Raw genomic sequence first — 18538 nt, 5'->3', positions numbered from 1 at the left:
TTTTCTACGCCTTGCTGTGCTCCATACTGATTACCCTTTTCATTATTCCTCCACTCTGTTTCATGCTCTAAGAGACTCTATGGCTTATGATCAGTCGTCTTCGTACTCTGATTCTCCGCCATCAAAGCTTCCGTGTCCGGTTTTTTATCAGTCGTCTTTGTACTTTGATCCTCTGTCAACATATAATTCTCACTGTCACCACCGTCGCCTCGACCTTCAATTCTATGATATGAGGTTCCGAATTATGACCCTACTGGTTATGATCTGCTGATTTATAAACCATGGTCTCTATCATATGAGACTATATTATATTAGCCAATGTACCTAGTTTTTGAAATTTCAAATTTATATCTACATTTTTGGTCTTTTTTTTGAATTTATATATTTTCTTAAATTTTGCTTATGTTTTGTTTATTTTCTTATCAATTTAATTTATTTTCTTTTTCTCATAATGTTTTGTTGCCTAATTAAGCTTTTTCTTTCTAAAAAATTGGTTTTATCAAGCTCTTATTCACCTAAGGAAGACATGCACAATCACCACGAATATCACAGCAATGATCACCAAGGAGAAAAGGTCTACACCACCACCAAATAGACTATGGGGATTGGCACTTACAAACTTTTTGGGTTTGGGTTTGGATGATGAGCTGCCGAGCAAATACGACAGTAAAGTCCATAATTGAAACCAAAAAAACAATGAAAATTAAAAAACCCAATGAAAATGGGCTGCCCGGTTAACCCATTCTCAAAGCATTCCATATATAAAAGAAAATATCAGTTTAGAACACGTTGAATGCTTTGAAATTATCCACTTTGGCATTAGAAGTGTCTAAGTTTTATCTTTTGATTTGATTGAGCAAAGCTGAAAATGGTTTAATACGTGAGGTTTTTGTGATCTTGCAATATAACAGGAACTTACAAAGGTTTTTTTTATTGATGTTGCAGCATGGATCTTGAGTTTATGAATGAGGAAGATGCTGAGGCTGAAATAAATTTGGAAGAGACACAAGTCCAAGAAGCCGAGTCAAGTGATACTGAAATCTCAAATTTATATCTATAATTTTTGTTTTTTTTTTTCCATTTGTTTCTTATGTTTTGCTTACTTTTTATCAATTTAATTTACTTTTTTTTTTATCATAAATTTTTGTTAACCGAGTCGTATCAGTTTCACCAGACTTGTTTTCCACTGCTCACTCCGCCTATGGAGCAAACAAAGTCGTATCAGTTTTACCAGAATTTCTCTCCACCGTCCTCTCCGCTTGTTGAGCAAACAGAGTGGTACCCGCCTTCCTCTCCATGTTCCGATCTTCTTTCATCTCCACTGTCAAATTCTTCATGTCTGCATTCTACACCGCCACCACCAGTCAACATGAAACCTTGGAAATTCTTCTTCCAAGGTGATTATGTTAGGATGGCTAGTTGTGTTAGTTTGAGCTTGGACTTCGAATTAATTGCTACGCAGAAACGCAGTTATTGTATTCTAAATACGGCTTTCGATAACATATATATTTTGCTTGGGGAGCAAAACACGAATTTTCAATGGTTATTGGGCCTTAAGTTTCTTTAGACATATGATGAGTTGGATATGTTTGCAGTTTTTGGATGGTTATTGGGCCTTAAGTTTTTATAGACATATTATGCAATTACTCAAGTGTAAATATTAAGAAGTTGGACCTCACGAAAGGAAACTATTTAAGTAAGGATTAAATATTATTTGATGATTTGTAAGTTTTGTACTATAGAATATTTTGTTTAGATATTTTTTGTAGGGATTAAAAACTAAATAATATTAAATTTAAAATTTTTTTACACAAACCTTTACCAAAAATGTATAAGTAGATTCTCTTTTGCTACTTGTTCTTATAAACTATCACACGGACAAACTTTTTTTCTTCTTCATACCACAAACTCTATTTCTACTTCATCAAACAAACTCTTTTGATATAACATCAAACAAACTCTATTTCTACTAAATCAAAACAACTCTTTTTCTATTTCATCAAAAAAAACTTAGGGGGTGGTATTCGTTTATGATTTCAAAAGAGTTTTAGTAATTTAAACTGTCATGTAAAATCTGTTGTTATTCAATAAATTTTTTTTTAAAGTATGTTAAAGTTTTGTGTTATTCATTTAAGATTTGTACAAAGTAATCTAAAATCTTCATAAATTTTGGGTTATTAGATTCATACTCTTATAAAGTTATTGAAAGTTTTGTGTTATTCAATTAAAACAAAGAATCTTTGATTGTTAATGATTTAAATTATTATGTTATTGGTTCATGACTTTCGACATTTTTCTTTACAAAATGAAGTCATGGAAAATTATGAAAAATATTATCAAAATAGAGAGATTGTTTGAGAAACTTTACAAAATTATGAAAAACTAATCAACAAAATTATAAAAAAACTTTCTAACAATCGTTAAAAATCTTTCATTTCTTTATTTTTTAGGATTTGATTGAAGTCATCAAAATTCCTTGTAAATTAGGAACCAATAACATCACCTTAAACAGAAAACCAAACCGGAAGTTATTCATAAACCGTTTGTTTTTCTGATCTGTAAAACAAAACGAAATAGTTTAACCAAAATCCAACCGGAAATGTATATACTTACCAAACCTATATCCTATAAACCAAGATAATTAATGACATGGAGTGTAACTACCTACGAGTGGGAAAAAAGTCCTTAGCTCAGGTTGTCAGGTATCAGAGTGAGTGGTTCGGACATTAAAGCACAGAGAAATCTGAAATCGAAAACACAGAGAAGAAAGAAACGATGGCTGACGATAATGGCGGGCCGATCTCCTTCCGCCGCTTAGTGGCATTCCATGCCATTCAGTTCTATTACAAGGCCGCTGCTTCATTCTTGTTCACGTTCTTCATCCTCCCCAAGCTCGGTGCTTTTGTCTCTAATCTTTTCTGGGATGTTTTTGTTGAAAAACGACTTAGTGTTATTGCTTCGATAGTCTGTTTAGCTGTTGTGGTCCGCTACTTGTTTCGCAACGACGACGAATACGTGGAGCTTGCGGATCAGCCTGTTTATCAGCCGGAAGATCTTACATTTCCTCCACCAGATCTTCAGTGGTATCCTCAGTGAGTAAAAAGGAAACACGAAAACTGATAGAGATGATTAAGTTGTATTATCCCTTACATATCTTAGTAGTTTATTTTATGTTCATGGTACTTATGTCGTTTGGTAGTTGGATTATGTTCCTTAACCGTCTCTGTTATTAATTATCCATCAGTTTTAAGTACAAATTTCATTTCAGCTATGGTGTATAAATATCATCACATTAATCAATCCCTTGAGACTCAAAGACAACATACAATCCGGAAGTCCATGTCTAAATCCAATTCGCCATCTAAGCTATAGTGAATTTCAAACAAAGCTGCAGAGGCCAATCCACAAATTTCATGGTACGCTAGTCCGTGTAGTGTTCAGATAATCTGTAGAGGTACTCGCACAGTACGCTCGGTAACAAGTTGGTGTAAGCTTCCTCAACCGTCTGCAAATCATTTACACATGAGTTATGCAATTGTTCATCTTGTTACCAAGAAAAAGAAGTCAAATATGAAACAAGTATATGCAATGAAGCAGATGTTGTTGAAACATAAGAACTACTCTTTATCGAACTGTGTTTGGTAGGACCTAATAGCATTTCTTTGATAGAGACAATGTGAAAGTTTCAGGTGCAGCAAAGAGGAACAAAGAATAAAGTTAAAAAAGTGATTAATGTTCGTGCAGCTAAAGTACCTGTTTCAGCTCATCTATGTCTTTGCCAGACTTTCTGATAAACGGCTGTAATTTCCCTGCTCATGACATGTGACCAGTAGAATAGAGATGATACGTATACTTACTTCACCGCACCATATCCAACTGCCTCAGCTGTTTGGTTCAGTTCCTCTGGTGTCTATTCTTTGTCCTTATCTAAACAGAGAACAACATATAAGGATGGATAGACCAAATAATAACTGAACAAGTGAATGGTTCGACAATTCAAAACGTAAAGAGTGCTGACACAAAGTTAAATTTAGTAACAGCAGACAATCCATTGACATGAACAATATGCAAATTCAGATCAACTTCAGCAAATACAGACATGGAAAGTCATTAATATATGAGATCTATTTTCAAAAGATCACTTGCTATTTCTTTACCTTTTCTTCAATCTCAACTCGAAGTCGAAGGCATTGATAAGCCTTTGCAAACTCAGTTCTTCAATCTTCTCTTGAATCTCTATCCATTCTCGATAAACCATATGCTTTGATTGATTGGAGACTGACCAGAACAAACAGCTCAAACCCTGGAACTATCTGCAAATTTGTAGACTTGCTCTGCCTCCAATTCTCTCTACTGCTTCAAGTGTTACTGATGTTTGTGTTTGAAAATAAACATCCAAGTTTTTTTACATAAAAATTTGGTTCATTATTCAACTAAAAATTTACATTTTTACATTATTGTAAAATAATAAACATAGGTTATTAGGTTAAGATGATTCTTATGCATGAAGCTAAAAGAAAAATTCAGAACTATCTTTTAACCATATGTTTGGACCAAAGAAAACGAATCTATATATAGATTAGTCAAAAAGAATTCAGACACAAATACAACAATAACAAAGCATTTGAGCTCTCTCTCTCTCTATCTCCCTCGTTTCCTCTGCAGCCTCTGTTTTTTACAAGTCAGATTAGCTTACTTACTTGGGACAGAAGTTACATGGAGAGACCAAGCCTTGTTAATTGTTTATATAATCCGGATTGGTCTTTTTGTCATCTCTTTGTTTCGTTTTCTGATAATTTGTCTCTAAGATCTTTAAGAGCATCAACGACTTCAGAATCAAGATTGTGTTTAAGCAATCTCCCTTGGAAAGATGTTGACCTTGTTTCTTGCATCATTTTCTCAACCTCCTTATGCATCGATTTAATCTACAATATCATGTTTCACAAAATCAAAATCACAAACAAAAAAAAAAGAAGCAAATTGCTTTGGTGATGATCTTCATACCTCAGAAACCAATGCCTTGCTACTCCAAATATAAGCTCCCTGTCAAGAATCAGTCACCAAAATCAAAAACAAGATATGAACATAACGAGTTTATAACATCGATATGATGCCCCAATACCGCTCCATGTGCTGCTTGTTGTTGACAGACATCAGATGTTACAACCCAAACCTTGGGGCATCCATCTTCTCTCAATGCAACCACCTATCAATATCAGAAATGAAGAAACATCAACAATTATTCTCGTAAAGCCGTCTATTTGAACAGGCTTTGGGGGTAAAGAGATCATTTTTCCTTGCCTCCTTTTCAATCCAAGCGTCAGCACAAGTTTCTCCTGAGAAAATCACATCAACACTGGCCAAAAAGGATAAAACTTTTTGAGTTGTCAAAGTAAATAAGGATATCGAAAACAGACAGAAAAGGGCCAAATGACTGTACCCTGCAAAGTCTTCCTTGTGAGTAGGAAGACCAGACATGAGAGCATCAAACACAACCACTACCTTAACCTCTACAACAATTTCAAATCAAATTGTCTCATTACTCATTAGCCATAGATGAAATCAAATGTAGATTCGTCCAAAGTTTGTACCTTTAACCATACTGAAGGACACAAGTTCATCAACTAACTTCTGCCGAGCAACGTCAAGCCTTCCTTTCATGAAATGTTTCTTTAACTTCATCCAATATCCACACACATTATAACCATCAACAAGCAAAACCGGAACTGCGTCATCCAATAGACCTTGGTTCGTGCTGTAAAACCCCTTTCAGGGAATCACAAACATTCCTTAAACTTTCAAACCTCAAAATACATTCTAAAAACAATATGAAGATAGTAAAAATAGAGTGTAATTACTAGTAAAGCGTATTTGTAGGATCCCGGTAGAGCTCGCTATCATCCGGTAACTCGTCTTTCTCTACTTTCTTCTTCCTGTAACTAGTCGCTGGCTTAGCCATGCCAGATCCTCTGCTCTGAAACTCCTACAATATATATCATACAATTCCAAAGATTGTAACTTAGACAAATTCTTGAACACTAATAATGTTTAGACTTAGACACAGTAGTAATGAAACAAAAAGATCACACTACTACTACATGCCTTCCATAACTTGAGAAGCTGCAAGTTATGCTTAACATTGGATTTGATTCTCGGTGGTTCTGGCTCTGACTCCTGCCATCAAAAACCAAAATCAAGTGAATGGTTTGCAAAATGCTCAATGAACAATTCATCATATCCGTAACTCCGATACTAGAGATCTAAAAGGAACCAAACAGAGAAGAATTTCAGAATTCAATTATTCAATTCAAATCAGTAAACCAATTGATCATAAACCAAGAAGAAAAGACTGGCAAATCCATTTCAGAATCAATTCAAAACAATGAATGTTATGATGGATTAGTTGATCACAAACCCCCGCTTCGAATTCTCAACTATTTTGGATTAAAAAGAGACTTTTAGTTCTCAAAGAAGAAACCTTTACATAAATGTGCATCTATGTGTGGACCTTAAAAGAAGAAGATTGATGAGGCTTCTTGCTTTTTCCTCCCATCTTCACCACCAAAACTCTACAGCTATCGTAAGAACAAGATGATGAAGACCAGTTAAAGTATACGGCGGAGGAGGAAGAGGAACCACCTCTCTGCGGCGGCGCTCCGGCGGTCTTCATCTATTTGACTACTGAAGAATTGAAAATTCTCTCCTTTTTTTGAAAAGTCTATAAAACTAGTGGATAATATCATGTCAACGTTACGCTTTTGTATCAACGCATTATATCTTTAAGAGAGAAAAAAAAATCCATTTTTTACGTGTAAGAAAAAAACAAAGGATCCTTTTTTACTGGAAAGATGTTTTTTTTTTCTTATCTTCTGAGATAAATTGCGATAGAGAGAGAGAACAAAAAAATTCTCAGTGAGCGCTTATTGATCAACAATGGCGAAAGAGACAGTGTGTGTAACCGGAGCTAATGGTTTCATCGGATCTTGGATAATCCGAACGTTAATTGAGAAAGGATATACTAAAATCCACGCTTCGATTTACCCAGGATCCGACCCGACTCATCTTCTGCAACTACCCGGATCCGATTCTAAGATCAAGATCTTTGAAGCGGATCTCTTAGACTCTGATGCAATCTCCAGAGCTATTGATGGATGTGCGGGAGTGTTCCACGTGGCGTCACCTTGTACGTTGGATCCACCGGTAGATCCAGAGAAGGAGCTGGTCGAACCGGCGGTTAAGGGAACGATCAATGTGTTGGAAGCTGCTAAGAGGTTTAATGTGAGACGCGTGGTGATCACGTCATCTATCTCCGCATTGGTTCCTAACCCTAATTGGCCGGAAAAAGTTCCCGTCGATGAGTCGTCGTGGTCCGATCTTGATTTTTGCAAGTCGAGGCAGGTTCGTTAAATTTCGGTTTAAAATGGTTAGTGATGATTTATATGATATTTGTAACGATTGGTATATAATTTTGATTTTAGAAATGGTATCCAATTTCGAAGACATTAGCTGAGAAAGCAGCTTGGGAATTTTCGGAGAAGCATGGAACCAACATTGTGACGATTCATCCATCAACATGTCTCGGACCGCTTCTGCAACCGAACCTAAACGCAAGCTGTGCTGTTCTGCTACAGCTTTTACAAGGCTCGACCGAGACGCAAGAGCATCACTGGCTCGGTGTGGTTCACGTGAAAGATGTGGCTAAAGGTCATGTGATGCTATTCGAAACACCTGACGCTTCTGGACGGTTTTTATGCACTAATGGGATTTATCAGTTCAGTGAGTTTGCTGCTCTTGTGTCTAAGCTCTTCCCTGAGTTTGCTGTTCACAAGTTTGATAAAGAGACTCAACCTGGGCTTACGTCGTGTAATGATGCGGCTAAGCGATTGATTGAGCTCGGGCTGGTTTTTACTGCGGTTGAAGATGCGGTTAAGGAGACGGTCCAGAGTCTTAGAGACAAAGGCTTCCTCTGAGAATGTATGATATATCTTTGCAAATTTCAAAATCTGTGACCTTTATTGTATGATACAAGTAGAGAAACTAAGGGCATCTCCATTCATGAGAAACCCATAAAGTTTCTCAAACAAAAAAAATATTAATATTATATTATAATTTGATTATTTGATTAAAAAAATATTTTTATTAAAAAATTGAACCAATAGTGAGATGAGAATTGTCATGATAGGTTGTTGAGAGTATCTTAGAGTTTCTCAAGTGAGAAACTTTCTACACTCTCTCTCCTTCATTTTCATTATTTTTATTTTTTTAATTGTGAGAAACTCTTATGAGATACCTCCAATTGAGATGGTATAATATACGTAACTGGTTTATATGATACATGTATGAGTACAAGGTATTATTATTATCATTGTTGTTGTTGTTGTTGTCTGAGGTTTTATTAAAGTGAGAGTAGCTTATGGGTTCACAGAATCAGATGGTGGAAGAAGGAGCATCTGGCTGCTTTTCCGGTAGTGCATTTTGAAACGCAGGCAGTTCGTTGTATGATTCGTAACATTTTGCAAGAGTTGGGTACGGTTCCTATAAAAGAGAAATACATGTTTTACAACATTGTAGAAACAGAAACCGAATGATGCAAATGAGAAGTTAATAAACTGAGGAATTCGTCTATGTTACTACAATATGAATATCTTTGTGAGTGAGAGTGTGAGACAGAGACAACATATAATTTATGCTACCATAGAACTGATCTAGGATTCCGGGGGAATATAGTACGCAAAAATCTAAGCCTGAAATAGTGTTGGGTAGCAAAAGAAAAATTCAGAGAAGGAAAAGTACCATGTTAATCTGGAATCTGTTGATTGCTCCGTGGATCTGTGGTGCTAGAAAGAGATCAGCCTGCAAAACAATGCTTCATGGCTTTAACAATTGTCTACTTGCTGGTTTGTATAATAAAGGGTACTATGCTAAAGTTACCAAAGAATCACTGACTTGAATCTTAAATGTTACGAAGATAGCACCATAAAGAAAATCCAGAGAGGTTTAGAGTAGTACCAGGTAAATTTCATCACCAGTCGCATGTTTCCCAGCGCAATTCACCAACAGTTTCTCGAGAGCTGAAAGAGAAAGGAGACATAATTAGATAGGTCACTATAAAACTAAAAACACTAACATATGTCTTTTTCTTGATCACGTCTCTGTATCTTACTACTCATGCCAATGACAGAGTGTTGCAGATTAGGGTAGATTAGAGATCGCATACCTGTAAATCCTTTTGTGATAGCATTATTAACCCAGGCAGTCTTCTCCTCCACATTTATCTTTTCCTCGATATACCTCTGTAAAAAAATCGAAAAATGTAGCTAAGTTTACTCTATCTAGAACAGTAGAATCTAAGAAACTGACATCAATCTCATGTCCTCACAATAACAGCCAGATTTTGATGAGGCTGTATGCCAGACAAGACAATACTCATTGCCTGCAATATACAAAATAAAAAATGCATCAGAGTGGGAAGCAGGACAATCTAAGGTGATATTGTTCATGGAAACACATGTAACAAAGTATGATTCAAAGAAAGAAACCGAGAAACCAAGAGTTGACCCGAAATACCAAAAGACAGAAAGCTTGAAATACCTGGTAATTCACAGCTCGTTTATGGAGGTCACGAGGTAACAAAGGTGGCTCAGGGTACTTCTCATCCAGATACTGTCAACCCAATCACCACAAAACCGAAGATCGATGAAATGTTCTTTTTAATCAACAATACCAAAAAAAACTTAAATGGATGTGTTACTACTGACCATTATTATCGCAAAAGAATCATTAATCACAACATCTCCATCCACCAGAGCTGGTACAGTTCCCATTGGATTGATCTTCTTGAAATCTTGAAGATCAAAACGATAAACTTTCAACACAAGAACCCAAACCATCAGTAAATGATTCATAAGCACATTTCAACATTCTCATCCACATGATTACTTACTTACTTACTATAATAGCTTCTACACTTTTTTCAAATCAAATTCAATATAACCTTTGAATCCGAATCAAAAACAAGAAACTACGAACCTGAATCGAATTGATCACCCTTGAGCAAATTCACTGGTATATACTCATAATCAAGCCCTAAAACAAAGTCAACAAGATCCAGATTCAGACCAAGAACAACACTCTTTGCTCACAAAATGACTAGAACCGAAACTAAGATCATTAGCTGAGACCTTTCAAAGCGAGGGCGATACGGACACGATGAGCACACGAGCTTCTCCAGTAAGAGTAGAGCTTCAACTTCTCTTCGCCGGAATTCGCCTGATCAAATCGAAAAAAAAAACCAAAAATTACGAGGAAATTGAGTGGAGAGACGATGATCTATTATCCACCATAGAAAGAGATGTTGTAACCAACCATGATAAACAAGGAATTTGTTGTTCTTCGCAGTAGCAGAGTCCAGCGATTGTTGTGTGTTTTCGCGATTACTTTGTTTTGTATATACAAGAAGTGGCGAATTCGAAGACGACGACGACGACACTAGACTTTTTTTATTTTTATTTTTTGTCTTTTACGGTCAACGTAAATCAGATGCAAATATTTTTGTTTTCTTTTCAGTCAAAAGAGTCTATCTGAGAGCCCTGTTGATTTCGGTGGAAACCGATCAAACCGACCCGATCAAACCGAGATTTTCGGTTTATGTAAGCTTTCACTGAATCTCTCTGATGAATACAACATGTTTATGTTTGGAATGAAATATTATTTGTAAACTGGTTCATATGATACATTTAAGTTCAAGGTGTTGTTGTTGTTTCCTAAGAGATTTTATTGAGCTGAGACTGAGAGAAGCTTACGGTTCACAGAATCAGATGGTGGAAGGAGTATCTGGTTGCTTCTCCGGGACTGCATTTTGAAATGCAGGCAGTTCGTTGTATGACTCGTAAAACCTTGCAAGAGTCGGGAATGGTTCCTATACAACAAAATTGTAGAGATGAAAACCAAGTGATGCGAGGAAAAAAAGTTATGAAACTGAGTATTACGTCTATGTTACTCTGTGAATGTGAAAGTGTGAGACAGAGATAACATTTGGTTCATGCTACCTTAAAACTCTGATCAAGGATTCCATGGAATTTGGGGGGATATACAATGCAATATCTAGGTACCAGGAGAAGAGATTAGCTGAGGAAAAGTACCATGTTAATATGGAATCTGTTGAATGCTGCGTGGATCTGTGGTGCTAGGAAAAGATCAGCCTGCAAAACAATGCTTCATTGTAATAAAGAAGAGAGTAGTACCATAGAGATTATCCAGGGAGATTTAGAGACATACCAAGTAAACTTCATCACCAGTCGCGTATTTTCCAGCGCAACTCACCAACAGTTTCTCGAGAGCTGAAGGACATATGAGACATTATCAGACAGGTCGTTATAAACCTGTACAACCACAATATCAACAAAATCACATTTTGAACATATGTCTTGGTTCTTGATTACGTATAGGTAGATTAGAGATATCATACCTGTGAATCCTTTTGTGATAGCATTAGTAATCCAAGCAGTTTTCTCCTCAGCATTTATCTTGTCCTCGAGATACCTCTGTTAAAAAAAATGACAAAATGTAACTATGTTTGCTTTGTTATAGAACCTCCATTAGTAGAATCCATTACATTAATCTCATCTTCTCACAAAAAGAGCCATATTTTGATGAGGCTGTATACCAGACATGACAATACTCGTCGCCTGAAATATACAAAATAAGAACAACGATCACACTCGCAATCTAAAGCTGATAATGTTCACTACATTTGGACTTAACTACATGGTTTTGCAGATGATGGCAACACATCATCATCTGAAGACAAAGGATCGAAGATACCTGGTAATTTACCGCCCGTTTATGGTAGTCACTTGGTAACAGCGGTGGCTCCGGATACTTATCATCCAGGTACTGTCCATTTGAAAAACAACAAGACGAATAAACGAATGTTCCTTTTCATCAACAAAACCAAACAAACTAAATGGATGTGTTACTACTGACCATTATTATTGCGAAAGAGTCATTAATCACAACATCACCATCAACAAGCGCTGGTACAGTGCCCATTGGATTGATCTTCTTGAAATCTAGAGAACCAAAACGAATAAACTTCTAAGTCTAACATAAGAAATCTCAGTTACTTACCATTCTTATCTTTACAATGTTACTTCAAATAAAGTTCAATATAACCTAGAAACTACGCACCTGAATCGGATTGATCCCCTTTGAGCAAATTAACCGGTATATATTCATAATCAAGCCCTAATGAAAATCGAACAAGAACCAAATTCAGATCAAAGAATTGCTCACAAGAAAAGAATAAAATCATTGGCTGGTACCTTTTAAAGTGAGGGCGATACGGACGCGATGAGCACATGAGCTTCTCCAGTAAGAGTAGAGCTTCAACTTCGCCTGATAAAAATCGGTAACATAAGACTATCAAACGGAAACTGAGTGGAGACGATGATCTGTTATCATCACATTTATAAAATTAGATAGAAAGAGATTCGAAATTAACCATGATTCAGCAAGGAATTTGTTCTTCTTCGGAGATTACTTTTTTTTTTCTTGTTTAGAAAGGAAACCAAACCATTTCATATATATTCTTTTTCTCATGCAATTTTTTAATGGGAATATCAAATATGTCTACCAAATTTCTTTTGTCCATATAAATATTTTTGTTGTGAAATTGTCACGTATGACTTACACATTATTTTAAGAAAATACAATCCATTCATTCACATTCACTCACCCCTTTTTAAGACTATATACAATGGGCTATTGAAAAAATTAATTCAATAATTGAATGCTTACAGTGGAATATTAAATAAAGAAATGAATCTTATGTGGATTCAACGGTGTTGAACGGATTCAACAATTTTGAATTGTTAAAAATGAACCCCTTACTGCTATTTGTCATTAAATAATTGGAGACAGAAATTGTGAGAGAAGAGTTAAATATAGATAGGACATGTGTTATTCTTTTATTTGTTACTGAAATTTCTGATATTTACTTTTCCTCTGAGTTATTATAGATCAATTATCTTATAAAATATATATTTGTTTTAATTTTTTTTTATATTAAAATTCACCATATTTCAAACTCTATAAATAAAGACTTGTTTTATTTGATTTGGATACAAAAAAATACATCTATTTTTACTAATTATCCATTTAAAACATAAAAGAAAGAAAAATGAAATAAAAATAGTGGGTAGAGTGTTGAATTTTATTAAGCAAACCATAGTAGAGTATAAAATTTAAGTGGGTATTGAATTATTATGTGGAAGAGAGAAGAAATGATGTGGAAAAAAGAAGATGACGTGGAGGGTGTTGAATGAAAAAACCATTGTTGATAGCCTGATGACTGATTAGAAATCAACATGTCATCTATTTAAAGAATAAATAAAAATTAAAATTAGTAAAACAAAACAAATTAAGGAAACAAATTCTGTAGAATTTTTATTAAGAAAATTATTGGTTTGGGTTTATAAAATAGTGGTTAGGGTTTATATTTTGTGATTAAACGAAATTATATTTTGGTTTGGGTTGATAAAATAGTAGTTAGGGTTTAGATTTTGTGATTAAACAAAATTATATTTCGGTTTTGGTTGATAAAATAGTGGTTAGGGTTTAGATTTTGTGATTAAAAAAAAATTATATTTCGGTTTGGGTTGACAAAATAGTGGTTAGGGTTTAGATTTTGTGATTAAAACGAAATTATATTTCGGTTTGGGTTGATAAAATAGTGGTTAAAGTTTAAATTTTGTGATTAAACGAAATATATTTTGGTTTGGGTTGATAAAATTGTAGTTAAGATTTAGATTTTGTGATTTAATTTATTTATTCTTTAAATAGATTACATGTAAAATTCTAATTGATCAATTAAAAGGGGGTGAATGAATGGATTCACCCTTTAGGGGGTAAACCCAAGAATTGTTCTAATTTTAATCAGACTTTTAAAACAATAATCAGAAAAATATGATTGATTTACATAGAGAATTTGAATGGAAAAGTTTTTGAAATCATTGAAGATTAGATGCAATTGATTTTTTGATAGAAAATGTTTCGTCTAATTTTATCAGAACACATTTTCTAGAGTTCTACGAAAAATAGAGTATGTATTTTATATTTTTGTACATGTTCTACGAATTTTATACAAGTTTTCGTTTCTAAAGTTTTTAGAAGTCTGAATATCAAAATTTTAAAATATTTGGAACATGCATTCTACGCTTTGCTCCATGTTCCAAATTTGTTTGAATATTCATTATACTAAAACTAAATGTTCTATCAATGTTAGAAAATTGTATTTTTTTAGAGTGTAAATTCTACAAAAATATAAATTTTGCCGCTGTAATTTGGTTAAAGAGTATATTATAAGAACCAAATCTACAAATCATATGAAATAAAGTGTTTTTTTTTTTCTTTTCTTTGACGCCCATGATTCTTTTGGTTATGGACATGGAGGTGATCATAGAAACTCATGATTCATCTAGTTTTGATCAGGATGTAGCATTGTCCGGTTCATCATTTGTTCATGATAGTCAAGATGCAAACGCTTTGAAGACATATATTTCTCCATGTATGAACATATTTTGAAAGGAACTAAAGGAGACTAGAGATTCTATCTGAAACACTGTATGTTAAACTTCGACATGTATTATTAACAACTTGTTATAGAAATAGTGTGATATGATATTTTTTTTCTTGTAATACCTCTAAAGATGAGATCCGAGCAACAATACGATGTCTTGATAAGCTGATTAAAATTTGTTTGAATGCGTGAAGCTTAGTCATGAGAAGGTGGGATTGATCAATACATTAGCGTAGCTTCTCTCTGATGACTCAGAAGGATTAAGTTGTGACCAACTTTGGTCGAACGCTCAAATATGTTGAAGTTTCTTTAGAAAAGTGTTTTTTTCCCCTTCATTTATGAAGGCAATTCAACCTTTTATTTATGGTAAAACTCTTTAGGCTATCAACGATGTTCTAGACAAAGCTTGTAGTTCTCTTCGTCGAGTCATGCCTAATGGCCATGACAGATTTGGGTCTTTCAATTGTTTTTGTTTTAGCTTTTGATTTGAGTTTAGAATGCTTTTTATGTAATAATATGTTGAAAACAAAAATCCATATATTAAAACCCAATAGTACAATGCTAATGTAAAATTTTAAAAATGTGAACGTTAAATGTTATTTTGGTAATCCAAATACACTCGGTTTAATTTTAATACTATCAAACTGAACCGGAAATCTTAGACCAAGCTCAACGGCAGTTCCTAATGGGCTCTTGAGGGTTGATCTCTTGAGTAATATAGCAAAAAATTAAATCATTAATCAGTTTATTAGAGAGGGACGTTTCTATGTTTAGGGATTTTGTCGACAACTAAGGACCCCTACGTGGCAAGTTGCTATTAGTTGAGAGGAAAGAGAAGAAAAAATATGTCCCTTGATATTTTATTTCGATTGAACATTTTCTTTCGTGTAGTCTCCAGCGATGGCGATGACAGATGATCTCTGTTGAGCTCCTTATCATCCTGCGTAATCATCAAATCGGTAATAGTATGGTGTCTCGAGCCCGAGTTCATGATCGGAATATGCATCAACAATTGAAAGGTGATTTAATTGAGAATATATGACACAAATTTGGCGAGAATCAAGCCAACTACTAATTGTTGTTCCAGTTTTCATTATTTGTCTTGTATATTTAAATTTTTAGTATTTGTATTAATTATTCAATTTTATGAAATAAAATATTTATAATTTTATTTTAATAATAATAATTTTTGTAAAAAATCCACTTAAAAACTCGACTACGAAAAAATTAACTAAGCAAGAAAAAAATAATGGACCAATAAAAACTCTTAAACTTAAAATTCACAAAATTTAAGATTAAAAAAATCGGAAGAACACTATTAACGACCCAACCATTGGGGTTGCTCTTAACATTGTTTCATGGCTAAGAAGTGAAATGAATAATCAATTGTCTAATGAATTGTACAAATGTGGTTTAAGTAATGCCTAAAAAGCAAATCTAAAAACTCCTGGACAACCGTAGATTAAAATATACACTACTAGATCAAAGAGAGCATGAGCATCCATATTTTCATACACTATTTTAGCCTAAATGCTTCTTTTATTTGTTTCAATAATTGGAATCAGTCACACTAATATAAATCCAATCTTGACTAGTCTTAGTCTTCCTACTATATCAGACTTTTTTTACCCCTTTTGTTATTTACTCTAAATCCTGCTGAAGAACATGTCAACGTTCAAAGCTTTATACAAACCTATCTTAGCTTTGTGTCAACTTTCGGCTAAGGCAAACGCTGATGATTATCTTCTTCGTGCTGAACTACGTTCTTCATCTCGAATCTCACTTTTCTTACTTGAACTTCTTCATCTTCATTAGCTTCTGCGTTTTGAAGCTCTCTCAAAGCTCTTTTCGCGTACACAGTGAAAGCAACAGTGGTCACAACCGCAATGACTAAGGAGATTACATTGTACACAATCTCCACTGTTGTCAAACGTTGATGTCCGTATTGCACATCTGCGAATGTTCTGATTAACCGACCGCTGCATATGAATCGGAATTTAGAATTAGGTTTTCGATTCTTCTGATTTTAACTGTTTTGATACGAGGAGAGTAAGACTGACCTGTAAATGTAGATGAAAGCTTCTGGTATCATTCCTGCTATGGATCCGAAGAAGTAAGGCCAGAATCTCATGCTTGTCACGACGATTGCGTAGTTAAAAATCGTGTAAGGAAATGGGGAAACCCGAAAGATTGCCACGACTCTGAATTGATGGAACCAGCTTCCTTCTGCAGCTAGTCTTAGAACAGCAGCTTGACGAGGCCATCTTTTTAACCATTGCTGCATTTTGTTAAAAAACAAATCATATCTACAAGTCAGTGAGCTTGTAAAAAATGATCATATGACATGAGAAAAAGAGAAGTGAAGGGTTCTTACATGGAGGCGATCACGGAACATAAGCCCGATTAAGTAAGGGAGAACCATGCCAATGGTGGTTCCAACCATGATAATAACAAAACCGAGACCATAACCAAAAATCATCCCAGCTAACCACATGGAAGGACCAGAAGGTATCAAGAACACAGGAAACAAAGCCAAGGAAACAACAAGGACAATCGCGAGCATAGGACGGCCAAACGCAGTTGCTTCCCATTGCAAAATTGGAATAAGAACCTTCAATAGAAACAAACTATTACAATCCAAAGAGCAGAGTATGTGACATGGATCATCACAAGGAAATAATCATCAGAAACTTGAGATTTGAGTAAAGAAATTACCTTTTGAAACACAAACGGAACTCCCCATTTTCCGAAAACAAGCGTAAGCAAGAGAGCAACTGCACATATTCCCAAAGCTTTTAACCACCACATAAATTTCTTACTCTGCACCTCTGATTGCGATAGAGACAACACGGTTTCAGCTGGGGAGGCTTCATGAGCCACAACTAGCCGAACATACTCATTATCCCTCATGTGAGGAGTAGAATTTGCAATATCCTCTCTTGACTCTTTCAATGGGTTTGACATCAGTGTTCAGAACCTTAAAACTGAAGCCAAAATTCAATATCAGAGACATAAAATCACTATTTGTAAGCCATCAAAACAGGAAAAAATCACTGTTCTATACATTAAACCAACCAAAACCGATCAAGGATAATGGAAACAAACCCTAGAACATAGCTATATCAATAGATAAACAGAGAGATGATAAAGATGCTTAGCTTAAAAATCAAAGTATTGAAAAAACTTCAGCAACTTGAAAGACACACAAAGAGATTACATACAAGTAAACGATAACGAAAAAGTAAAGTTAATTACAGAAAGAATCAAAACTCTCCGAACATAGAAATTTCCGATTACGTCTAAAAAGGGGAAAATTCAAACCCAAAATCAAACGATCAAATACATCACTAGAGTAATCAAATCACTTCGATCTCTCAATCTAGCTAAAGATCATCACAGGAATTATAAAGTAGTAGAGCTAGGGTTTAACGAATCTCACAAATCACACACTACGGAAACCTAATCAAGCTTCTTGGTATTAAACGACGGCGTTACGGCGGAGGAAGCTTGTACGCCGTCGGAAAAAACTGGGTTGTTGCGGCGGATTTACGTTTGTTTCAGGTTTAGTGTTGTTTTGCTAGCTTCTCAACAAGAGAAGCGTGTTTTGTGTTTGTTTTTTTTCTTTAATTCAAATGAAAAATAGATTGTTTGCTTTTACTTAATTTCATTTTTTATCAATTTTTTCTTTCGTATTCGTTAGCTTAAGCTTTACTTTTCTGGAATAACGAGTCAGACTATATTATAAAAATTCAAAACAAATAATATTCCCACCGTTGATCCATAATGCATACCTGACTTGACCTTTTTTTAATTGGTTTGTTAGTTTGGAATTTGGATATTTTCAAAACCAAATCCTTAACCAACGAATCCACAATAATGACCAAAAAAAAACAATGGAGCGTGAAGTAGACGCGTGGATTGTTCACAAATCAGGGCTATTTTCGTCAATATGTAGAACGA

General features: G+C 34.7%; 6 protein-coding genes and 1 pseudogene across 24 annotated transcripts; 1 reads left to right on the top strand and 6 right to left on the bottom strand.

Annotated features, from left to right (window-relative positions):
* Nucleotides 1-77: 77 nt before the first annotated feature.
* On the bottom strand, nt 78-1371 carry AT2G02440 (uncharacterized protein; the record flags this gene model as incomplete). The annotated part of the gene is made up of 3 exons (NM_126300.1): nt 78-222; nt 516-647; nt 1232-1371. The coding sequence occupies 3 exons, from the start codon at nt 1369-1371 to the stop codon at nt 78-80; spliced, it is 417 nt and encodes a 138-aa protein (NP_178348.1).
* A 1624-nt stretch (nt 1372-2995) lies between these two features.
* AT2G02430 lies at nt 2996-4258 on the bottom strand (annotated as a pseudogene). Its single transcript has 3 exons — nt 4158-4258; nt 3754-3927; nt 2996-3505 (listed from the first exon to the last, which is right to left on the bottom strand).
* Nucleotides 4259-4388: 130 nt separating this feature from the next.
* AT2G02410 (yacP-like NYN domain protein) lies at nt 4389-6749 on the bottom strand. Of its 13 annotated transcripts, none has more exons than NM_126298.4 (9): nt 6509-6743; nt 6103-6174; nt 5859-5983; nt 5592-5755; nt 5441-5510; nt 5302-5356; nt 5123-5206; nt 5005-5043; nt 4389-4925 (listed from the first exon to the last, which is right to left on the bottom strand). In NM_126298.4, the coding sequence occupies exons 1-9, from the start codon at nt 6668-6670 to the stop codon at nt 4770-4772; spliced, it is 927 nt and encodes a 308-aa protein (NP_178346.2). In that variant the 5' UTR covers nt 6671-6743; the 3' UTR covers nt 4389-4769. The 13 variants fall into 13 exon arrangements, with proteins under 13 accessions (NP_178346.2, NP_001189500.1, NP_001324005.1 ...); NM_001202571.2 differs by having other exon boundaries at nt 6479-6569; NM_001202572.1 differs by having other exon boundaries at nt 4464-4925; nt 5859-5980; nt 6099-6174; nt 6479-6749.
* AT2G02400 (NAD(P)-binding Rossmann-fold superfamily protein) lies at nt 6746-8243 on the top strand. Its single transcript, NM_126297.5, has 2 exons — nt 6746-7398; nt 7479-8243. The coding sequence occupies exons 1-2, from the start codon at nt 6934-6936 to the stop codon at nt 7968-7970; spliced, it is 957 nt and encodes a 318-aa protein (NP_178345.1). The 5' UTR covers nt 6746-6933; the 3' UTR covers nt 7971-8243.
* On the bottom strand, nt 8218-10653 carry GSTZ1 (glutathione S-transferase zeta 1). Of its 4 annotated transcripts, none has more exons than NM_126296.5 (10): nt 10366-10653; nt 10182-10269; nt 10030-10086; nt 9759-9844; nt 9592-9663; nt 9380-9433; nt 9218-9293; nt 9010-9071; nt 8794-8853; nt 8218-8535 (listed from the first exon to the last, which is right to left on the bottom strand). In NM_126296.5, the coding sequence occupies exons 1-10, from the start codon at nt 10366-10368 to the stop codon at nt 8428-8430; spliced, it is 666 nt and encodes a 221-aa protein (NP_178344.1). In that variant the 5' UTR covers nt 10369-10653; the 3' UTR covers nt 8218-8427. The 4 variants fall into 4 exon arrangements, with proteins under 4 accessions (NP_178344.1, NP_001325193.1, NP_973400.1 ...); NM_201671.3 differs by having other exon boundaries at nt 8239-8535; nt 9759-9865; nt 10366-10506; NM_179595.5 differs by having other exon boundaries at nt 8514-8853; nt 10366-10484.
* A 53-nt stretch (nt 10654-10706) lies between these two features.
* Nucleotides 10707-12541, bottom strand: GSTZ2 (glutathione S-transferase (class zeta) 2). Its single transcript, NM_126295.1, has 10 exons — nt 12503-12541; nt 12324-12420; nt 12190-12246; nt 11986-12071; nt 11824-11895; nt 11634-11687; nt 11468-11543; nt 11278-11339; nt 11142-11201; nt 10707-10918 (listed from the first exon to the last, which is right to left on the bottom strand). The coding sequence occupies exons 1-10, from the start codon at nt 12503-12505 to the stop codon at nt 10814-10816; spliced, it is 672 nt and encodes a 223-aa protein (NP_178343.1). The 5' UTR covers nt 12506-12541; the 3' UTR covers nt 10707-10813.
* A 3315-nt stretch (nt 12542-15856) lies between these two features.
* AT2G02370 (SNARE associated Golgi protein family) lies at nt 15857-18325 on the bottom strand. 3 transcript variants are annotated; one of them, NM_126294.4, is made up of 5 exons: nt 18018-18325; nt 17294-17562; nt 16953-17189; nt 16639-16856; nt 15876-16557 (listed from the first exon to the last, which is right to left on the bottom strand). In NM_126294.4, the coding sequence occupies exons 2-5, from the start codon at nt 17540-17542 to the stop codon at nt 16299-16301; spliced, it is 963 nt and encodes a 320-aa protein (NP_565283.1). In that variant the 5' UTR covers nt 17543-17562; nt 18018-18325; the 3' UTR covers nt 15876-16298. The 3 variants fall into 3 exon arrangements, with proteins under 3 accessions (NP_001324972.1, NP_565283.1, NP_001077870.1); NM_001084401.1 differs by having other exon boundaries at nt 16098-16557; nt 18009-18203; NM_001335106.1 differs by having other exon boundaries at nt 15857-16557; nt 17294-18238.
* Nucleotides 18326-18538: the final 213 nt, after the last annotated feature.

The sequence above is a fragment of the Arabidopsis thaliana genome, chromosome 2 (assembly GCF_000001735.4).
Source record: "Arabidopsis thaliana chromosome 2, partial sequence".
Lineage (NCBI taxonomy): Eukaryota > Viridiplantae > Streptophyta > Magnoliopsida > Brassicales > Brassicaceae > Arabidopsis > Arabidopsis thaliana.
This window is presented reverse-complemented; position numbering and strand designations above follow the sequence as displayed.

Coding starts and splice junctions, on each gene's coding strand:
- GSTZ2 (NM_126295.1), bottom strand. Junction 12,247..12,323: donor TATCGCCCTCACTTTAAAAG/GTACCAGCCAAT, acceptor GATTTTCATTAG/GGCTTGATTATGAATATATA. Junction 11,340..11,467: donor TATCACAAAAGGATTCACAG/GTATGATATCTC, acceptor TATGTCCTTCAG/CTCTCGAGAAACTGTTGGTG.
- GSTZ1 (NM_201671.3), bottom strand. Junction 9,664..9,758: donor ATTCTTTTGCGATAATAATG/GTCAGTAGTAAC, acceptor TTGGGTTGACAG/TATCTGGATGAGAAGTACCC. Junction 8,536..8,793: donor ACAGATTCCAGATTAACATG/GTACTTTTCCTT, acceptor TCTCTTTTATAG/GAACCGTACCCAACTCTTGC.
- AT2G02400 (NM_126297.5), top strand. CDS start 6,934: ATGGCGAAAGAGACAGTGTGTGTAACCGGAGCTAATGGTTTCATCGGA. Junction 7,399..7,478: donor ATTTTTGCAAGTCGAGGCAG/GTTCGTTAAATT, acceptor TTTTGATTTTAG/AAATGGTATCCAATTTCGAA.
- AT2G02410 (NM_001335114.1), bottom strand. CDS start 6,670: ATGAAGACCGCCGGAGCGCCGCCGCAGAGAGGTGGTTCCTCTTCCTCC. Junction 5,984..6,102: donor AGCTTCTCAAGTTATGGAAG/GCATGTAGTAGT, acceptor TATATATTGTAG/GAGTTTCAGAGCAGAGGATC. Junction 5,511..5,591: donor GTCCTTCAGTATGGTTAAAG/GTACAAACTTTG, acceptor AAATTGTTGTAG/AGGTTAAGGTAGTGGTTGTG.
- AT2G02370 (NM_126294.4), bottom strand. CDS start 17,542: ATGTCAAACCCATTGAAAGAGTCAAGAGAGGATATTGCAAATTCTACT. Junction 16,857..16,952: donor TGTTCCGTGATCGCCTCCAT/GTAAGAACCCTT, acceptor AACAAAATGCAG/CAATGGTTAAAAAGATGGCC. Junction 16,558..16,638: donor GCTTTCATCTACATTTACAG/GTCAGTCTTACT, acceptor ATTCATATGCAG/CGGTCGGTTAATCAGAACAT.